The sequence below is a fragment of the Tursiops truncatus genome, chromosome 8, assembly GCF_011762595.2.
Source record: "Tursiops truncatus isolate mTurTru1 chromosome 8, mTurTru1.mat.Y, whole genome shotgun sequence".
Lineage (NCBI taxonomy): Eukaryota > Metazoa > Chordata > Mammalia > Artiodactyla > Delphinidae > Tursiops > Tursiops truncatus.
Genome location: NC_047041.1, coordinates 100,256,150 through 100,274,913, shown reverse-complemented (window position 1 = coordinate 100,274,913; position 18,764 = coordinate 100,256,150). Strand labels below are relative to the sequence as shown.

The window sequence follows — 18,764 nt, the reverse complement described above, 5'->3', positions numbered from 1 at the left end:
GCTCAGACTTATTTCCCTGCATGTCCTTCCTTCCCTCCAAGGTGTGCTGCCGCCTCGTCTGTGAAGCCCCCAGACTCCAGGCTGCTCCAGCTCTGGTACCTTCCTCACCTGGACATTTACACTCTCCTCGACTCAACTTGGGTACCCTTGGTGGCCCCTGGCACACAGTTGGCACCCAAGTAAAATTTTTTTTTATCAGTTGTATATTACATCCCTAGTACTTATTTTTTTTAAACAAATTTTTTTTAATTTATTCATTTAGTTTTGGCTGCGTTGGGTCTTCATTGCTGCACGCGGGCTTTCTCTAGTTGCAGTTAGCAGGGCTACTCTTCATTGCAGTGCGCGGGCTTCTCATTGCGGTGGCTTCTCTTGTTGCAGAGCGTGGGTTTTAGGCACGCGGGCTTCAGTAGTTGTGGCAGGTGGGCTCAGTAGTTGTGGCTGGTGGGCTCCAGAGCGCAGGCTCAGTAGTTGTGGTGCAGGGGCTTAGTTGCTCCACAGCATGTGGGATCTTCCTGGAACAGGGCTTGAACCCGTGTCCCCTGCATTGGCAGGCGGATTCTTATCCACTGCACCACCAGGGAAGTCCCCCTAGTACTTATTTATCTTTATTTATTTATTTATTTATTTTTGGCTGCGTTGGGTCTTCATTGCAGTGCACGGGCTTCTCATTGTGGTGGCTTCTCTTGTTGCGGAGCACGGGCTCTAGGGTGCATGGGCTTCAGTAGTTGTGGTATGTGGGCTCAGTAGTTATGGTGCACAGGCTTAGTTGCTCCGTGGCGTGTGGGATCTTCCCGGACCAGGGATCGAACCCATGTCCCCTGCATTGGCAGGCAGATTCTTAACCACTGAGCCACCAGGGGAGTCCCCAATTAAAATGTTTTGTGCAGAGAGTGACAGAGGGGCCGCTGGGTCCCCTGAAGTGACAGTGGCCAAGCACTCCGGGTCTGGCCCTCTCCCTTTCACCAGGCAGTGGCCACATTCCAGCCCCTGAACTGGGCCGGGAGCTGGGGCACAAACTGGGAAGCGGCTCTCCCCCACCCACAGGACAACAGGTGCTGGGAGTCGGGGGAGGGGCTTCCCCCCCAGGTGCCCCAGGCCTGAAAAGGTGCGGAGTAGGCAAAGGAGAAATGGGGGTCGGGGGACTGCACTGCATGAGCAGCAGTGCGGGGGCAGGGAAGGGCTGGCAGAGGCCTTCTCACAGGGGCCTGGGATACCTGTGAGAGGCGGGGAGCGATGCCCCCAGCACACCCCAGCCCCAGCCCCTGGCCTGGTGGGCCGCTGTCAGCGGACAGAGGATTTGGCAGTGACTGGGGTGGACCTCATTTCCACCCCAAGGTCACAGGCGCAGCACTGAGGCTCCTAGCCAGTTAATCGTGTCCAACAGAGCACGGCACAGGCACGTCCACGGGCAGGGGCCGCGGCAGGGCTGGACCACCTCGCTCTGCATGGGGGCCGACAAGCCAACTCAGATGGCAGGCGTGGACCAGGCATCTCACAGCCCCGGAGGCGCACACTCCGGCCCAGGAGCCTATGCCCGCCGCAAAGCCAGAACAAGCCTCAAGCCCCGCTCAAACCCTAGGGCCAGGCATGGGTCCCCCCTCACAAGCTTGATGACCCTGCTTTGCTGGGGCAGGTTTGGGTCCTTTGGGTGGGGCTGTGTTACAGACTCTGGTTTGGACCTGAGGTCCAGTGATAGTCCACGTCTTGCTCGCCCATCACCCCGCCTCAGCAAGGAGGCCCTTTCCGACAGAGGGAGGGTGCAGGGGTTAAGAAAATGGGTGTGGGGCTTCCCTGGTGGCGCAGTGGTTGAGAGTCCGCCTGCCGATGCAGGGGACACGGGTTCGTGCCCCAGTCCAGGAAGATCCCACATGCCGCGGAGCGGCTGGGCCCGTGAGCCATGGCCGCTGAGCCTGCGCATCCGGAGCCTGTGCTCCGCAACGGGAGAGGCCACAACAGTGAGAGGCCCGCGTACCGCAAAAAAAAAAAAAAGAAAGAAAATGGGTGTGACAACCAGCCCTCCTGGTTCAAACCCCTTTCCTCCCCTCACCAGTCACGCCGTGAGCCTCAGTTTCCTCATTGGAAAAATGGACTAATGACCAGTTGTGATTTAGAGCCTCAAACCAACTGAGGGGAGCATGGGGGCGGCGGGGGCAGAAAGGGGAGGAGCGTGCGGGTGAGGTGAGGTGGGAAGGGCCAGCCCGGGCTGGGGAGCAGGAAGGCCTGAAACTGCCCTGCTTTGGATGGGAGGCTGGGCGGTACACCCAGGGGACCGCCTGTGGTATCATTGGTACTGCTCCCCATTTTCCATGTTCCCCCCAAGCCTCCAGGCCATCCTCCCAACTGTGAATGCCTCGGGCAGCCCTACGGGGGCACCATGTGACCAGGTGTCCAGGCCCCTGGGGAGAGGGCCAGACAGGGGCCTAAGGGAAAGAGGAGCAGGAGAACGGGCTCTAGACCACCAGATTGCAGCCCTTCCCCCTGAGCCCCACCAGGGGCTGCCGGGCATGGTGGGCTCGGGGAAGGGGACACTGCAGACCGGCCTCCTGGGATACCTGCTGAACTTGGGGACAGGCTGGTGACCAGGTCCACCGTGCAGCTTGAGTCTGAGCCCCCAGTGCTGGGCCACACCTCCCTGTCCCACCTGTGGCAGGTAATGCCACCTGGCTACCTGGTCCCCCCTTCCCCCAGCTCAGCCTCTGCCCCAGGCTCACCTCCCTCCTCAGCCCCTGGATGAGACATCGGGCCAATCCACCCCAGTCCCCTCACCCGGGCAGGGCCACACTCGGTGGGGTTTAGGGGGTGCAGGGCAGGTGGCTGTTGGCATCTCCTTCCAAAGGGACCTGCAAAATAGCAGGTCGGAGCCCCTCCCCTCCCGCCCCTTTGAGGCTCGCTGCCAGTGCGTTTGACACTGAGCTCTCCACCAGCGGGAGCCGGCTCATTTGCGGCCGGTGTTAATTAAGAGAGAGAGGTGATGGGGGGAGGCAGGGAAGGGCCGTGGAGGGCAGCTTCCGACAGCCGCCAGGACTGCCGTGGGAGCCAAGGGGGCCGGGAGCTGGACCCGCGCCGACCTAAGATGCCTGGGTCTCCCGCGCTGGCTCCAGGGCAGAGCTCTCCAGACGTCCGACCGCTCATCTTTGCAGCCAACCTGCTGGGGTGGGAGGAGGGTCAAGAGTGCATCCGAGGGGCCTACTGTGTGCTCTGCCTGATGTGGAGAAGGCGGGCCCCAGCCCTGGGGGGCGGGGGGCAGGGGAAGCCTCCCTCCAACAGTCCCTCGGCAGTCTGCTTCGAGGTTGGCCTGCTTTGTGGCTTGGCTTTGGAGTCAGACAGACCCCGTTCCAATCCTGCTGCCGCGCAGCTCAACCTCTGAGCTTTGGTTTTCTTACCTGTAAAGTGGGAGCGATGGCACTGCCCTTGTGGCTTTGTTATGACAGTAAATGGGGTCAGTCTGTGCCCGGCAAACAGCCTCCCTCAGTCATTGGCGACGTGCCCAGCCCCCAGCGGCCTGCCACGTCTGCTGGGTGTCCCGCGCGGTCCACCTCCTGCTTGCGCTGTCCCCCGGGGCTCCAGCTCTGGCTGCCTCCGCTGCCTGCTCAGCCCGCCTCCGCCCACATTCCCCGCGGCCCCCCAGCTCTGCTCTGGGAGCGCCCAGCCGCTCCTCGCCTCTCCATCTTAATTAGCTGCTTGTATTAATCTTGCAAGTAACGTGGCAACTTGCAGCCCTGGGTTTTCGGGCTGTGGAATTAATTATTCCCCAAGCGAAGAGCTGTCAGCTCTGGGAGACCAGCCACTCAGAGCCACCTGACACCGCTTAGCAGCGTCCACAGCCTCCGCAGAGCACCCCGGGGCCTACGGCCGGGCCAGCTTGGAAATGGCCCCCATTCCTGGCCTGGGCTCTTTTCCGTGTCCCCCTCTTACAGAGGGGCTGCAACAGGACCTGGGAAGGCAGGGAGGGATGCCACAGCGGTGTCGGAGCTGAAGGCCCCGCCTGGGAGCCAGGACCCCTGGGGCCAGAGGGGCTGAGGCACGGCTGACCATCTCCCCACCGGGCGACACCTGGGCCTGGGGAACGCACCTGCCCTGTCTCGCCCATCACTTGCACTCATTAGCATCAGTGCTTCACACAAGGCAGCTGTGTGGCCGGAAGCTGGAGCCCAGGCTGGGAGGGGGCGCTGACCCGCACAGCCCTCACATTCTGACGGAGAGGCTGCCAGCCTCACTTTGCCCCTGCGTCGGCCCCGTGGGGGGCTGGAGAGGGCAGCTGGCCAGGCAGAGTGAGGCGGACGGGGCAGCCGCGGCAGCTGGCGGTCCAGCTCTGGTCGAGGGTGCGGGGCACCAGGGGCCGGTGCAGCTGAGGAGCCCTCTCTCTTCCTTGACCTTCACAAGTCACCCATCTGTTCCAGTCCGGTTCCAGCCCCAATGCCCTGGGCCCTTCCTGCGCTGCCCTGGGTGGGGTCCTGACCTCGCACGTCAGTGCTGTTGTCCGTGAGGCTCCCAGCCCTGGTTCATAATCCTCACCCCCCGGCGGCACTTTCCAGGGCTGCAGCGATGCAGTTTGCTCCTAGTGGCTGCAGCTGTGTCTCCCACAGTCCGTGAGCTCCACATCTCTGCACCAGGCCTGGCACAGGGGGACTCGGGAGACCCTGTGGGAAGAAGGAATGAGTGAGGGACTTCCCTGGCAGTCCAGTGGTTAAGACTCAGTGCTCCCAATGCAGGGAACGCGGGTTCGATCCCTGGTCGGGGAACTTAGATCCCGCATGCTGCACTGTGCAGCCCCCCCCCCCAAAAAAAAGGAAGAAAGAACGAGTGAATGAAGGATACGTGCGGCCAAGGGTCGTCTGCCACTCTAGAGCTCACATGCAGCTGCTTCCGGGGTGAGCGGACCCGACCCTGCTGCCTCCCAATCCCACCGCAGTACCAGCCCCAGGCCCATTGGGAGCCTCAGCGGAAGAGGAAGTCCCAGCCCCTTCCGCCTCCTGGTTATCTGCCCCTGCTTCAGTGACCCTGTGCCCAGGGACCCGGGCTGGCCCTCAGGCCTGGCTGGCAGCCCCCCGTCGCCCCCCCCCCCCCCCCCCCCCGCGCAGCTGCATGCCCCACCAACCTCTCCCCGACTGACCGCCTTCGTCTTTCTCTCTTGCAGCCAACAGCTCCCTGCTCGGAGGCGGCGGCGGTGAGTACACCCTTCCTGCGGCCTGGGGGTTGTCTGGGGGTCTGCTTCTCTCCTCCTGGCCCCTTCACCCGCGGAGCCCAGCTGGCTGCCATGCGCCTTCCCCGCAGCGTTCCCCTCGTCCCCATGGTGCGCCGTTCCCATCTCTCCATCTCTGCCCTTCTTTACCGCCTCCCACCCCATCGGCCTTGCCCGGCCTCGTCCTCACTGTGGATGAAGCCAGGCTGGCAGGCCCGGCTGCTTCGGTGCTGGGTGACTGGGGTAGGTCCCCACCCTCTGAGCAGAGGCCTCCTGGTCTGTAACTGGGGGCTGGAGGGCCCCCTGAGGTTTCAAAGGGACTGGGCCTGGGCCTGGGACCGGGTCGTTGTGGGGCCGGGGCACAGGTGTGGTGGGGAAAGCCCAGCCCTGCCCCTGACGCCCACGGGCCCTCGGCCAGCCCTGTGCCCCTTTGGCCTCACCTGCGAGGGCAAAATTAGCGTCTCTGCTCTGCCCTGCAGCCTCGCAGGGCAGCTCTGCCGCCAGGACAAGTTCTCATCGAGTCAGGGGGCGCTCCGCCAACGGTTAAGCCCACGAGAATGCGTGTGTTCACTGTTGTCAAAGACCACCAGGAAGCAGGGGTTCCGGCAGGCCAGGTGGGCAGGGCGTTGGAAGTCAGCGTGGGCCCGGCCCCCAGGGACGCAGGGCAAGGTCAGCAGGTGCCGGCAGGAGGGGCGGGGCGACAGTCCCTATGGCCCCGGTGCCCGGCCAGCCCGGCACAGGCTGGCCACACCAGCCGCTCGGCCCCAGCCCCTCACCCCCCGGCTGGCGGGGCTGCCCGCTGTCTGTGCAGGCAGCAGTACGATTGGTGAGCTAGGGTCAGGGGTTAATGCGCCGTCGGATAAATCCCAGAGTGTGCTTACGGCAGTGGTGGCGGGGCCCAGGCCAGGTTTTAAAAGGGGAAAAATAAAAGGGGCCTTGAAGGTCAGGAATAAATAAGAGCGGCGTTAAGAGCTGTTGATGACCGGCCAGGATGCGGGATGGGGGGGGGGGCGCGGGGAGCCTGTTTTTGTTTAGAGATGCTTTCCCTCCCTCCCTCCCTCCCTCCCCTGCTTCTCCTCCAGCTTCCCTGTGGAGGTCACAGCTACCCTGGCGGCCTCACAGAATGAGGTGGATTCACTGGGGACTGGGGGTCTAGGACCCTCTTCTGAGCCAAGTGCCTGGACACATCTGCCAGGCACCAGAGGAGCCTGGTCCCTGCTTCCTCAAGCTCGCAGTGCAGACAGGAGCACCAGCACGACACAGGGTGGTCTGTGCAATAGGGGGGCTGGGGGCGGAGTGAGGAGTACAGGCTCAGTGTCCAGGCTTGGGGACCAGGGAGGCTCCTGCAGGAGGTGGCGCCTGCACTGGGACCCAAGGGATGGGTAGAGGCAGCCGGTGAGGAGCAGTGGGAAGGGTGTGCTGGGCAGAGGGAACAGCACAGGTGAAGCCTGGAGTGAGGGAGAGCGTGGGGCATTCGGGGAGACTCCGAGGACTGGAGTGGTCGGAGCCCAGCCAGGAGGAGGGGAGACGGGAGAGGACTCAGGGGCCTCAGAGACCATGTGAGGAGCTGGATTTTTAGCCGTTCAGTTAGGAAGACAAAGGATCACAGAAAGGTGTGGGACTTGTAAGTCCTAAGTCAGGTCATCACCTTCTTCTGCTCAAAATTCTGCCAGGGCTCTCACCTCACCTCCTTCCTTCGGCCCACGGGGTCTCCAGGCACCTGTCAGACTGCCTGGCCCTCTCCACTCTGTGTCAGCCACACTGACCTCCCTGCAGTTCCCGGAACAGACCTGGCCCGCTCCTGCCTCAGGGCCTTTGCACTGGCTCTTCCCTCTGCCCCGAATGCTCTTCCGCAGAGAGCCGTGTGGCTGCTCCCTTCACCTCTTACAAGTGTTTACTTGCATGCCATCTACTCGGTGAGGCCCACTCTGACCCCTGGAAATTGCAGCTCCCTGCCCCTGCCCCACCTCCCCAGGCCTCTCACACTGCTCTAGTTTTTATTTTCCTCCAAGCACCTCTCTCCTAATGTGCTATGTAATTTACTTGTTGATTATGTTCATTGTTCATTGTCTGTCTCCCCACTGAGAACGATAGCTCCAGAAGGCATGACTGTATCTCCAGCACTTAGGACTGGGGCTGGTGCATACAGTCGGTGCTCAATAAATGGTTGATAAATGAATGAATGAACTACAGGTAAAGGCAGGGACGGCCTTACATGTCAAGCAAAGAACTTGCTGATGAGGGCAATGGGAGCCACTGAGGTTTCAGGCAGGGCAGGGAGTGGCTCATAGATGGCCTGGTGACCTCACTCTGGGAGGTCAAAGGACAGCTGCTCTGGCCAGATTGAGGGGGGAGGCCCAGTGGCGTCCCTCTAGCTCCCTTTCCTGCAGCACTGAGGGTGAGAGGAGGCTGGAGCAGGCCCCAGGCGCAGCCTGACCGACGTAGAGATGGATGGGGTGGGCCAGGACCCAGGAGGAAGTGGGCCCGGAGTCCAGCCTTTTAATGCCAGCTGAGATTTATGGAGCCGCCGCCAGTGCTCACGGGGGCTGTCACTCTGCTAATGTGATTGGAACAAGGCGGAGGTGGCAGGGAGGGGACAGGGGATAGGGAGAGGCTCGGGCTTGTGGGGGCCTGGCGCCCACCTGGGATGGGAATGGAAACAGGCGCCGGGCCCGCGGGATGTCCTCTGCTCTCACATCTGCCACCTGTACCCTCTACCGCCCCCTGGTCCATCCAGCCTTAACGCAGGAGGGAGGACACAGGCAGGGGCAGCCTGGGACTGGGGGGTCTGGGTCCCCATCTAACTCTGCCCGGACAGACCCTGGTCCTCCCAGGTGCCCTCTTCTCCCAAGTCCAGCCCTGCAGGGGTTCAGGCCTCTACCCACCCCCAACTTCCCACCACCACCCATTTACCTATCCAGCCACCACCCATGCCTGTAACAAGCACTGGTCCCGTTCAGTGCCCTGGCCACTCTGTTGAAAACTCCCCCAGCCAGCGCGGCCCTCCGTGCTGATCCTCTGCCCTGCCCTGTGCCTGTCCCCAGAGCATGGGCGCCCTTTCAACATGCTTGTGTTTCATGCTCATTTTCACTGCCTTTCTCCCCACTAGAACATACTCTCCCCAGGAACAGGGTTCAGGGGATTCCAAGCCCCTAGATCAGCCTTTATGGGGTGGTTAGTTGTACCCCTGTGTGCTGGGTGTGCCCTAGGAGCTGGGGACTAACAGCCTGCCCCGGGGTTCTCATACAGCCCTGTTGGGGAAGGGCAGCTATCAGTTCAGAAAGGAGCTCTTAAAGGGGGGCTGAGGCTGGCCTCCAGGGCTGTGGTGCAGGGAACCACAGTGTTTACAGCAAGTATGTAGGAGTCTTCTGTCACCCTAAACTTCAGTGGGAACCCCCAGGGGCCGCTGGGGCCAAAAGGACTTAACCCAAAGGGTCCAGGGCCCCTGGGCCTGCCTCGCTGGGGTTGGGCACCCACCAGGCCCTGAGGCCAAGGTAGGTGGTCTGATAACACAGTGAAGGCCCCCCACTCCCCATTCCTTCCCAGCACTCTTTCTGAGTGTGTGTGTATATGGAGCCGGGGAGGACACCTGTGTCAAACCCTGGGACTCAGGACTTGACCCTGCCCTCAAAGAGATCCATTTTGGTAGAAGTCTTCCCAACAGAGGGGGCATTTGACTTGGGCCCCGAAGACTGCATAGGAGTTCGTCGGGTACAGAGGGATGGAGAGGCCCACCGGGTAGAGAGCCCAGTGTCTGCAGTGGGGAGACCCACCGGCCTGGGGACGGCCAGGCCCACTCCTGCTCCCGCCTCCTTCCTGGAGAGCCTCTTACTGGCTCGATAAAAAATTCTTGTGAACAAACACTCTCCTATTGTATGGTAGGAAGGGAGGCGGGCCCTAAATCAGGATGGGAATCGACAGGGCCCTGACGCGTGTCTCTCCTGTTTATGGGGACTGAAATGTTTACTCGGCGATAAGGAGCCAGCCTTCTGGTAGAGATTTGTGCACTCTTTTTCAATTACCCCTCGTCTTTCTCTGCCACTTTCGCACTAAAGGGATAATAAATGTATCAGAGCGTTTCAATTATTCATCTAAATCATGACTGCGCCTGCCACGACCAAGCTTTAGTGACAGATTAATTCAGGGCCGCCTTCCTCTGCTTGCAGCGGCCATCTCTGCTCCCGCCTGGCCAGAGCCCCGAGGGCCAGCCCGAGGGGTGGGCGGCTGGGGTCAGGCAGGTCCATGGCAGGGGCAGGGCAAGATGGAGCCCCGTCCACGCACCCGGAGGTCAGCGGGCCCGCCCAAACCTGCAGGCCTGTGAGGGCGCAGCCACCCCGCCCTCCTGCTGAGCGGCTCTGCACGCCCTCCTCCCTGTGCCCACACTGCAAGGCCTTGTGTGTGTCCCTTACACTGCAGGGTCCCAGGCATCTCACACCAGGGGGAAGCCAGAGGTGGCTCGCTCCCGGGATAGCCCTCTCCCGGCACAGGGCCTTTGCACATGCTGTGCCCGCCCACCACACCTTCCCACCTAGTTATCTCCATGTCAGGGCAGCCCCTCCCACCAGCAGCCCCCCAACATACACACACACACACACGCACGCACGCACGCACGCACACACACTGTTCTATTTACTGAGGGGCCTGCCACGTTCCTGGCATTGTCCTCAGTGCTGGGACACAGCAGGCACTGGGACACAGCAGACACTGCCCCTCTTGGGCCAGTATTCTGTCACCCTTGAAAATCAGACTCTTGTTTGCGTGATTAAGTACCAACTGCTCCCTATCAGGCTCCCCCACTAAGGGGCATGCACAGGGCGTCTGTCTGTCACCGCCTGGAAAACAGTAGGTGCTCAGTGGGGACCTGTTGGTGGCCCGGCCATGCCCAGGGGCGCCTCCCCCCAGCGCAGGTATCTGTGTGCACTCCTCCCCCACCCACCATGCAGGCACATGGCTCAGGCAGAACCTGCCCCCCGGGGCCCAGCCTCTCCTCTCTCCACACAGGGACCCACGAGTCCGGGGGGGGCACCCTCTTTCCTCTCTCTGTCTCCGTCTGAGTCTCCCTCGCCCCCACTCGGTCTGTCTCTTGCCATCTCACTCTCGCTCCATCTCTGTCTCGCTCCTCCACACGGCTCCTCTGGCACGTGCACTCTCTCCACCTCTCGCTCTCTCCTGCTCACTCACCCTCAGGATTCAGGCCTCCACTTCTGCCCAGCTCACTTGCCATCCCGCGCACCTCCACCTGGCACTGTCTCCATCGCCCAGCGCCGCTGATCTGTGATTGCTTCCCAGCTCTGCCCCGATTAGCTGGCGCCTAGCACAGCAGGCAGACAGGGGGCCCCCGTGGCCCTCTCCAGGGCAGGCTGTGTGGGCCTGACCAGCCAGTCCTGAGCACGGCTCCGTGCCAGGCTGCGGCGGGTGGGTGCATGGGGCGGGTGTGGCCAGAAGTTGTCTGGGGCAGGGGGCCGTGCCGCGGCAGAGAGGGGAAGGGCATTCCTGGACAAGGGCACAGCAAAGGGCCCCAGGGGCCGTCTCAGACCACGCTCCTGCCCCACTGGCCCCTTCCCACTGCGATGGTTCCTGCGGATGCAGCCCTGCCCTCCCACCTCTCCCCCTGTTGCCCTGCTGAGCCCTCTGCCTGGACCCCTCCTCCCCTGACCTCCCCAAAGCCTTTCTTCTCATCACTCAGGGCTTTGCTCAGATGCCACCTCAGAGGCACCTCCCCAACCCTGAACCGCACCCATGCCTGCCCAGCTCCCTTCCCTCTCCTCTTGCTCTGGAGTGTGTTTCCTTCTGCTGTTTCACCGCGGTGATATTAGAGCCGCACTTCGCCTCCCTCACCCAGGGCCTGGCGCCTGGCGGGTCCACCTCCCCGCTGCCCAATGCCTGTGTCGAGGATGGTGGGGGAGGCACGCGGAGGCCGGATGTCATCTAAGGCGGAGGCTGGAGGGAGCCCCAGCCTTGCTCAGCGTTGATGATTTTATTTCGTGGACTTGTGGGAGCCGTGGGAGGTTTCATGAGCAGGGGAGTGACATGGTCCCCCAAGTAAAGGCCCCAGCTGAGGAGAAGGATAAGGTGCTAACAGCTGCCAGGCGTGTGGAGTGCCCCCTGCCTGGTTGCCAGGGCCTTGCTGGGCTCTCCCTGCGGAATCTCACCCCCGTCACAGCACTATGGGACGCACGTACCGTTAGCATCTCCATTTTGCAGATGAGGAAACTGAGGCACCAAGTCCCTTGAGCTGAACCGTGCTCCCCTCCCCCACCCCTCAGCCAGCCCTCCCTGGGTGGGAGAGAGAAGGGCGGGGACTCCAGCTTCGGCGCTGGGGCCCGTGCCCCGCCCCCAGCGGGCAAGATGCCTCCAGGCCCCTGCCGGCGGCTGCCAGGGGGATTTTTAATAACGGGAGTGATTTTTGCATGATGAATGAGGCGCTGCCGTTGTGTCCATAATGAAGCCCTAATGTTTGGAAATCCCCATTTAAGGAGCTGATCTCACCCCATAATGAATTTCAGATCACATGGCGGAACTGTCGTTCATCCGTCTTCTCCCCGGGGCACCCACCCGCCTTGGCCCCTTGAGGGCGGGTCCTGGCAAGGGTGGGCTCTGCATCCCGCCCCCCACAGTGGGCTGAGCCCAAGGCTAGCACAGAGCGGGGGCTGGCACGGGTTTGCTGACTGAATGAGTGACCAGGAGCGTGTAGGCAGAGGCCGAGGCAGTTCTGGCAATGGGGTATCGTGTGGGGCTGAGGATCCCAAGTCTTGGCCTGGGCCTGGGAGGAAGATGGAGGCCAGAGATGAAGAGGGTAGGAAGGGCCAGAGAGAAGGGGGCCCGAGGCCCTGGGCTGGGCCACTTGGCCAGGCTTTGTGGCTGGGCCTGCCCGCTGCAGGTTAGGGGCCTGGGGGTGCAGCGGCTCAGGCTTCTGCCCTCTTTCAGCCCTGGCATTCGGCGTTTGTGCAGGTGGCTGGGATGGGCGGCAGCTGCTGGCTGCACCAGTGTGGCTGGAGAAGGAGGGCTCTCAGGCCGGGTGCCCAGCCCCTGGGGCCTGCGGGGTGAGACGTCTCAGCGGGAGGTGGTCCCGAGGGCCCAGACCCAGGTGCCTTCCCAGGCTCGAGAGGTGCACCCCTCCCCTGGCCCCGTGGGCCTCAAGCTCACCCCTCTACCTCCCCAGCCCTCTCTGCCAGGGCTTCCTGGGTGACATTTCCACCTGGCAGTGTGTCCCATCCCAAGAGCATGAGGGACAGAGGAGTCTTCTGCCTGCGGAGTCCATGGCTGTGCCTCGGTCTCCCCATCTGTAAAATGGGGCGACATGTGATAACGTGCAGGGCCCTTTGGTACCGTCTCGCACTGAACGCTTACACCAAATGCAGAGGGAGGTGCTGTTACTGAGCTTGTACAGATGAAACTGAGGTGCAGGGAGGTGAAGTGACCCGGCGGAGGGGTGGGAGAGCTGGGGGCAGGGGGCCTTGGGTCTCTCGGGGCCAGGTCTGCTCTGCTACCAGGAGCCGTGGCCCACCCAGCCCCGGTGAGCTCCTTTCAGAGGCTCTGAGACTTGGCACCCTGGGAGGGCGCTGCCCAGGCCCATCCTCTCCCTCCGCTGCCCTGGGGACCCACAGGAGTCCGCAGGGCAGGGCTGGGGCTGCCCAGGCAAGGCCTCACAACCCCCACCTGGCTGAGAGTGGCTTTGCCTCCACGAGCTTTTGTCCCTGTTCCTGTGAGATGGAGGCTGGGGAAGCGATTCTGAGCCTCTGCTCTCCTGTAACTGTGAGATCCTGGGCGAGTTGCTTAATCATTCTGGCCTTTAGTCCCCCACTGGCCCCCGCCCGGCCACCTCTCAGCAAACCTCAGTCCTCCCCACAAACTTTCTGAGGCCAGTTCTGAGGCTCAGAGAGGTTAAGTGACTGGCCCAAAGCTACTAGCAAGCTTGTGGGCAGGATTTCTGGAAAGAGAAATCCCAGAAGGGGGTGAGCGGGGGGGCCAGACCCACAGGACAGTGGAGGGGAATGGGGGGGAGTTGGGGGGGTAGGCCCAGGGCCAGCCAGGGTCTCCTGCCCTCTGTCAGGGGCACAGCTGCCCTCCTCTTCCCCAGGCCACAGGCCTCCTTGTATTCCTGTAAATAATTAATTAGCCCCTGCTTGCTTGTTTGTTTAGCATGAGGAATGCTCCCCCTCTGAGATGCATTCATTGCTGAATAAATTTAAATATCTAATCTTCCCTTCATGAATATTACAGCACTCTAAATAGCGGTCAGAATACCCTAAACGCCTTGGCAAGTGGCCCCCACGGGAGCCTGTCTGCTTCACCTCCACGGCTCCGGCTCCGAGGAGGGCCCGGCTCCAGGCCCTGCCCTCTCCCAGCGCCCTCCCGGCCCTGGACTCGCGAGGCAGGGGCTGAGTCTGTGTTGATGCTCCTGAAGGCTCAGTGCAGGGCTGTGGAGGCCACACCGATGGCAGGAGGCTGGGGTGGGCTTCCAAGCAGGGGCGGCTGGCTTCTCTGGGGGACGTGCCTGGAACATCTGTTCCAGTCAGGGCTGGAACAGAGAGAGGGCAGACAGGGCCCCCAGACAGAAGAGATCAGGGAGGCAGGAGGACGGGGAGAGCAGGTCTCCCAAGGCAGCCTTGCTGGATCGGATGGAGACAGTTAGTGGTCAGCCTGTGGGTGCAGCTGAACAGTCGTGCAAGAGGAGGGTCCCAGACCAAAGGTCCCCAAAGCAGTCCCTCTGTCGGGAGGGGGATATGTAGATGTGGGGAGGAGACAGGAGCCAGGCTGCAGGGGCCAGCAGTGAGGAGACAGCAGCCGTAGACAAAACGTCTTCCCAAAGCGTTTGGGTGAGGAGGGCAAACAGTAGACAGACAGCCAGGGTGGGAGGGAGGCTCAGGATGGGAACGGAGAGACAGGTCCTTTCATGGTCCTGGAGGAAGTAGAGCAGTCCAGCTGTGTCACCTTGGGCAAGTCTCTCACCCTCTCTGTGCCTCAATTTCTTCTTCTCTAAAGCAAGAATAATAATAGCACAGCCAGGCTGTGAGGCCCAAATAAGACGGTGGATGTACATGGCTCAGCGCCTTGCTCACCAAGAAACTGTCGAGGGACTTCCCTGGTGGCGCAGTGATTAAGAATCCGCCTGCCAGTGCAGGGGAAATGGGTTCAAACCCTGGTCCGGGAAGATCCCACATGCCACGGAGCAACTAAGCCCGTGTGCCACAACTACTGAGCCTGTGCTCTAGAGCCCGTGAGCCACAACTACTGAGCCCGAGGGCCACAACTACTGAAGGCCACGGGCCTAGAGCCCATGCTCTGCAACGAGAAGCCACCCAATGAGAAGCCCGTGAACCGCAACGAAGAGTAGCCCCCACTCGCTGCAACTAGAGATAAAAGCCCGCGTGCAGCAACAAAGACCCAAGGCAGACAAAGATAAAAATAAGTAAATTTTTAAAAAATTTATTAAAAAAAAAAAAAGGGCTTCCATGGTGGCGCAGTGGTTGAGAGTCCGCCTGCCAATGCAGGGGACGTGGGTTCGTGCCCCGGTCTGGGAAGATCCCACGTGCCGCGGAGCGGCTGGGCCCGTGAGCCATGGCCGCTGAGCCTGCGCGTCCGGAGCCTGTGCTCCGCAACGGGAGAGGCCACAACAGTGAGAGGCCTGCGTACCGCAAAAAAAAAAGAAAAAAAAAAAAAAAAAAAGAAGCTGTTGAGGCTGAAATTAAGGAGCCAGACCTAGGACCTTAAAGGTGGAAGAGCAAGGCAGAGGCTGAGGAGGGAGGCAGAGTGGCCTTAGGGCCATCGTCCAGGAGAGGAAGGGTTCAGCCCTGACCTTAGTGGAGGGACATCTGAGGAAGCCCCTACCACCCATGTGGGCTCAGTCTCCCCAGGAGAGACCTCAGGTTTTCTGCTGACTCGGAGTGAGGTGGGGGTCAGGTTGGAGCTTTGAGGGATTTGGGGTTTGTTTTTTAAACTGTTTTTGGAGTATAGTTGCTTTAGAGGGTTTTTGGATGTGGCTGACCAGGGAGGGGACCGAGGGTTAATTGGTATGAACTGGGGCACCCCCTAACCAGGCAGACCCAAGGGCCAGCTGCCCCAGGGTCAGGTGGGGAGTGGGGAGGAAGGACATTGTCTTTGGATGGGACCCCAGGAAGCCTCCTCCTTCTGGTCTCCAGGGCTCAGCTTAGCCCAAGGAAGAGCTGGGACCGGGCCTGGGGGTCAGAGCCAGGGGAGGTACAGGTCATGGTGGGAGACATGGGAAGGGGCAGCCCTTTGGGCTGGGGGCCTCCTCTGGCACTCAGGGATGGGAGAGCCACAGGCTGCTGTGTGGACAGGGAGTGGGGGCAGGAGGGGGCCTGGCTGCTGAAACCCTGAGTGCCAGGGCTAGTCTGGGCGCTGGCTTCTTGGGGGAAGGGTGAGCAGGGGTGGAACCCCGGGCCTGTCCCTCAGCTCTGCGTTGGGAGAACTGCTCCCTGGACACCTGCACACGGCCCCGGCCCCGTTCTGTATGCTGCTCGGGGGACTCCAGCCCGGGGGCTCTGCCAGCGCCAATTCCTCCCTCCTCCTACCCCCTCATGCCCCCAGGTCAGCCCCAAAGGCTTGGCTGCAGGCCTGTCGCTTCTGCAGGAAACAATAAGTCCCTCAAACACAGAGCTCGCTGAGCGCCACTTTCACACGGCCCCCACAGTGGGCCAAGGTTGCCTGCAGGGTGGACAGCACGGGGAGATGGCAGGCAACCAGGTGGGAAGTGGATGAGACCACTGGGGCAGGGCTGGGAGGTCCCCAGGTGAGCCGGCTCCGGCAGGTCCCTGTGCTAACCCCGTACGCCCTGGACGCTACTTCCCACCCTGCTCCCTGGTATACACGTTGGGCACCTGCCCATACAGTCTCACTGACCTAGTAATAGCCAACACTGGCGTCGCCTTCACTCATGCCTTAAGCACGTTACAGGAATTAACTTAATCCTTCCAATACTCCTATGAGGTGGGTACTACTATTATCCCATTTTACAGATGGGGCAGTCGAGGTCCAGAGAGGTTAAGTGCCCTGGGTCACACAAATGTGACTGGCAGAGCTGGCATCTGAACCCAGGCTGCGCAGCTCCACAGCCCCTGCTGTGGCACACCGTGCTGGGTGGGTCGCCTGGCACCCCCACCCGGGACAGACACACTGCACGTGGATGCTGTACACCCACTGTGCCACACCTTGGACACACAGCCCAGGGCCCCACTCTCTGCCCCCTCCCATTGGGTGCCGCAATCCTCATGTCTGCCCAAGAGGAGGAGGCGGGGGACCCAGTCCCAGATTCCCTCCCCGGGTTCCCCCCAACTCCTCTACCCCACCTGCCCACCCCCACGCCTGGGGCGCTCTGGGAAATCGCCTGGTGCCATCCCTGAGTGAAGTCGCAAAATTAGGTTTAATTGGCCTCACAGCGCATAAAAGAAAACAGAAGAAAAGGGGGTGGTCCAGTTGGTGTCCCTGGTCCTGTGCCAAGATGCTGAGGGTGGGGCTGTGATGAAGGAGCTGGGGCCTCAGTTTGCGCATCTGTAAAATGAGGAAATGATAGTCCTTTCCTGCTGCAGAGCATTGAGCTCCGTGTCCAAGAAGCCCCTGACACAGGCCTAGGGTGCAATCGGAGCTGGGGACCTGCCAGAGGCGGGTCATGTTCTCCTGGCCAGGTTGTTAACGCCTCCCCTGAGGCCGGGGTGTGGGGGGTGCGGGGGGCGGCGCGGTCACTGTGCCTAATTATCAGATGAGGCAGTGGACGATCTGGGAGCGGGGAAAGGGCTTAACAAGGTGCGGCGGGGCCAATGAGGGACAAGGCCAAACCCCGCCTGTCCCTCGGCGCCGCGGGAGGGAGCGAGGTCGGACAGGAGAAGAGTCTCTTAGGCCTGCGCCCAAGTTGTTTATCGGGGTCCAGGTCCCCAAGGTCGCTAGCGAAGCCCCAGAGCCGCCCTCGGATAAACAAGCCCAGGCCCGGCCCCAATTAAGCCGGATGCACTAACGAGGCGGCTCGTTAACGAGCTGGGGTGCACTCCCGGAGACATCTGCGCGGCCCGGATCACCTTCCCCGCGTGGCGCAGGGAAGGAGCTGGAAGACCTAGCTCAAGGCCGGGATCGGATCTGCCTCTTATAACTAGGTGGCCTCAGTTTCCGCGTCTGTAAAGTGGGTCTTAGAGTTTGTAAAGTAGGTCCGAGGGGCCTCGCCTTGAGAGGTCGCCCTTGGCACTCTGGGCTCCTGGCGCGGAGGCGGCGACTGGTAGCGGGCCCCGCGGCGCGTCCGGGCCGGAGCCGGGAAGGCGGACTTACCCCTAGCCCGGCTCGGGCTGCGATTCCTGCCGTCCCGGACCCTGCCTCTCGGAGCCACCTCGGCCCGGAGAGACCCCAACCCCTCCCGCGTCCCTGCCAAGAGCCCAGGAAAGAGCAGGGCGGGCCGGGCGCGCCCCCTGCCGGCCGGTCTGCGCCGGCTCCCGCCGGGGCCCGCTTTGGCCCCTGTCTCCGCCTCGATTTCCCTAGACGTGAAACAAGTGTGGACCAGGGGTGGGGGTAGGGGGTGGAGTGGTGAGGGAGCGTCTGGAGGCCGCGGGAGAAAGGCGAGGTGCCCTGCGAGTCCCAGCACAGCCAGGGGATCGGGAGTATTCGGTCTGTGGGCCTCGGCCTTCTCTGTAAAACGGGCTCAGGCGTGCGGCAGGGAACCCCAAGGCTCACTGCCCCGTCCCCTGCAGTGGACGGCTGCATCCACCGGGCCGCTGGACCCCTCCTCACCGACGAGTGCAGGACCCTTCAGAGCTGCGAGACCGGCAAGGCCAAGATCACCTGCGGCTACCGGCTGCCGGCCAAGTGTGAGTCCCCGACACCCCCACCCCGGTGGGGCGCAGACTGGGCGCCTGTGTGAGTGCTGTAACTGGGGGTTAGGGGTGCACGCTCCACAGAATTGCTGGAGGCCTCCTCGGGGCACTTCTGAAGTGCCAGGATCTGGCCCCTCCTCGCCTTCCCCAGGAAGCCGGTGGCGGGAGGGGATGCGTGGAGGCTGGGGAGGGGCCAGGACTTGGAGGGTAAGAGCTAAGGAGGCAACTACCCATTGCCTCAGCCGGCTGCCTACAGATGTGGGGAGGGGCTCAGCGTGGGCCTGCCTGTGTCTGTGGAAGCGTGAACTGAGGCTCGAGGGTACACCTGTGTGCCGACCTGGGTGGGGCCCCTCCCCGGGGAGCCTCAGAACTTGGGGAGGAGGGGGCTTGTTTCCTGTCCGCTCCAGGGCCCAGGCCGGCAGGAGGGAAAGCCGAGGACCGCACGGAGCCCCCGGCCGGTCTGATCCCGTCGCCTCCCACAGATGTCATCCACACGGTGGGACCCATCGCCCACGGAGAGCCCAGCGCCAGCCAGGCTGCCGAGCTCCGCAGCTGCTACCTGAGCAGCCTCGACCTGCTGCTGGAGCACCGGCTCCGCTCGGTGGTGAGGGGCGCCAGGCGGCGGGGGCGGGGGCGACGTGAAGCCGGGGGCGGGGCACGGCCTGGCGGGAGGCGGAGCGGAGAGTGACGCGGTCCCCAATCTCTTCTCACCCCCCCCCCCACCCTAGGCGTTCCCCTGTATCTCCACAGGAGTGTTTGGTGAGTGG

At 62.3% G+C, this 18,764-nt stretch overlaps 1 protein-coding gene across 3 annotated transcripts in view; it reads left to right on the top strand.

The window, feature by feature from the left end:
* The window catches only part of MACROD1 (mono-ADP ribosylhydrolase 1), a 152,422-nt gene that overhangs the window by 132,514 nt on the left and 1,144 nt on the right, over positions 1 to 18,764 (top strand). For 2 of the 3 annotated variants that reach the window (XM_033860909.2, XM_033860911.2), the window contains exons 4-7: positions 5,138 to 5,167; positions 17,875 to 17,991; positions 18,480 to 18,601; positions 18,726 to 18,756. In XM_033860909.2, coding sequence (XP_033716800.1) covers positions 5,138 to 5,167; positions 17,875 to 17,991; positions 18,480 to 18,601; positions 18,726 to 18,756 — 300 coding nt within the window. The remainder of the gene's footprint in view (positions 1 to 5,137; positions 5,168 to 17,874; positions 17,992 to 18,479; positions 18,602 to 18,725; positions 18,757 to 18,764) is intronic. The other variant, XM_033860910.2, reaches the window with a different exon arrangement.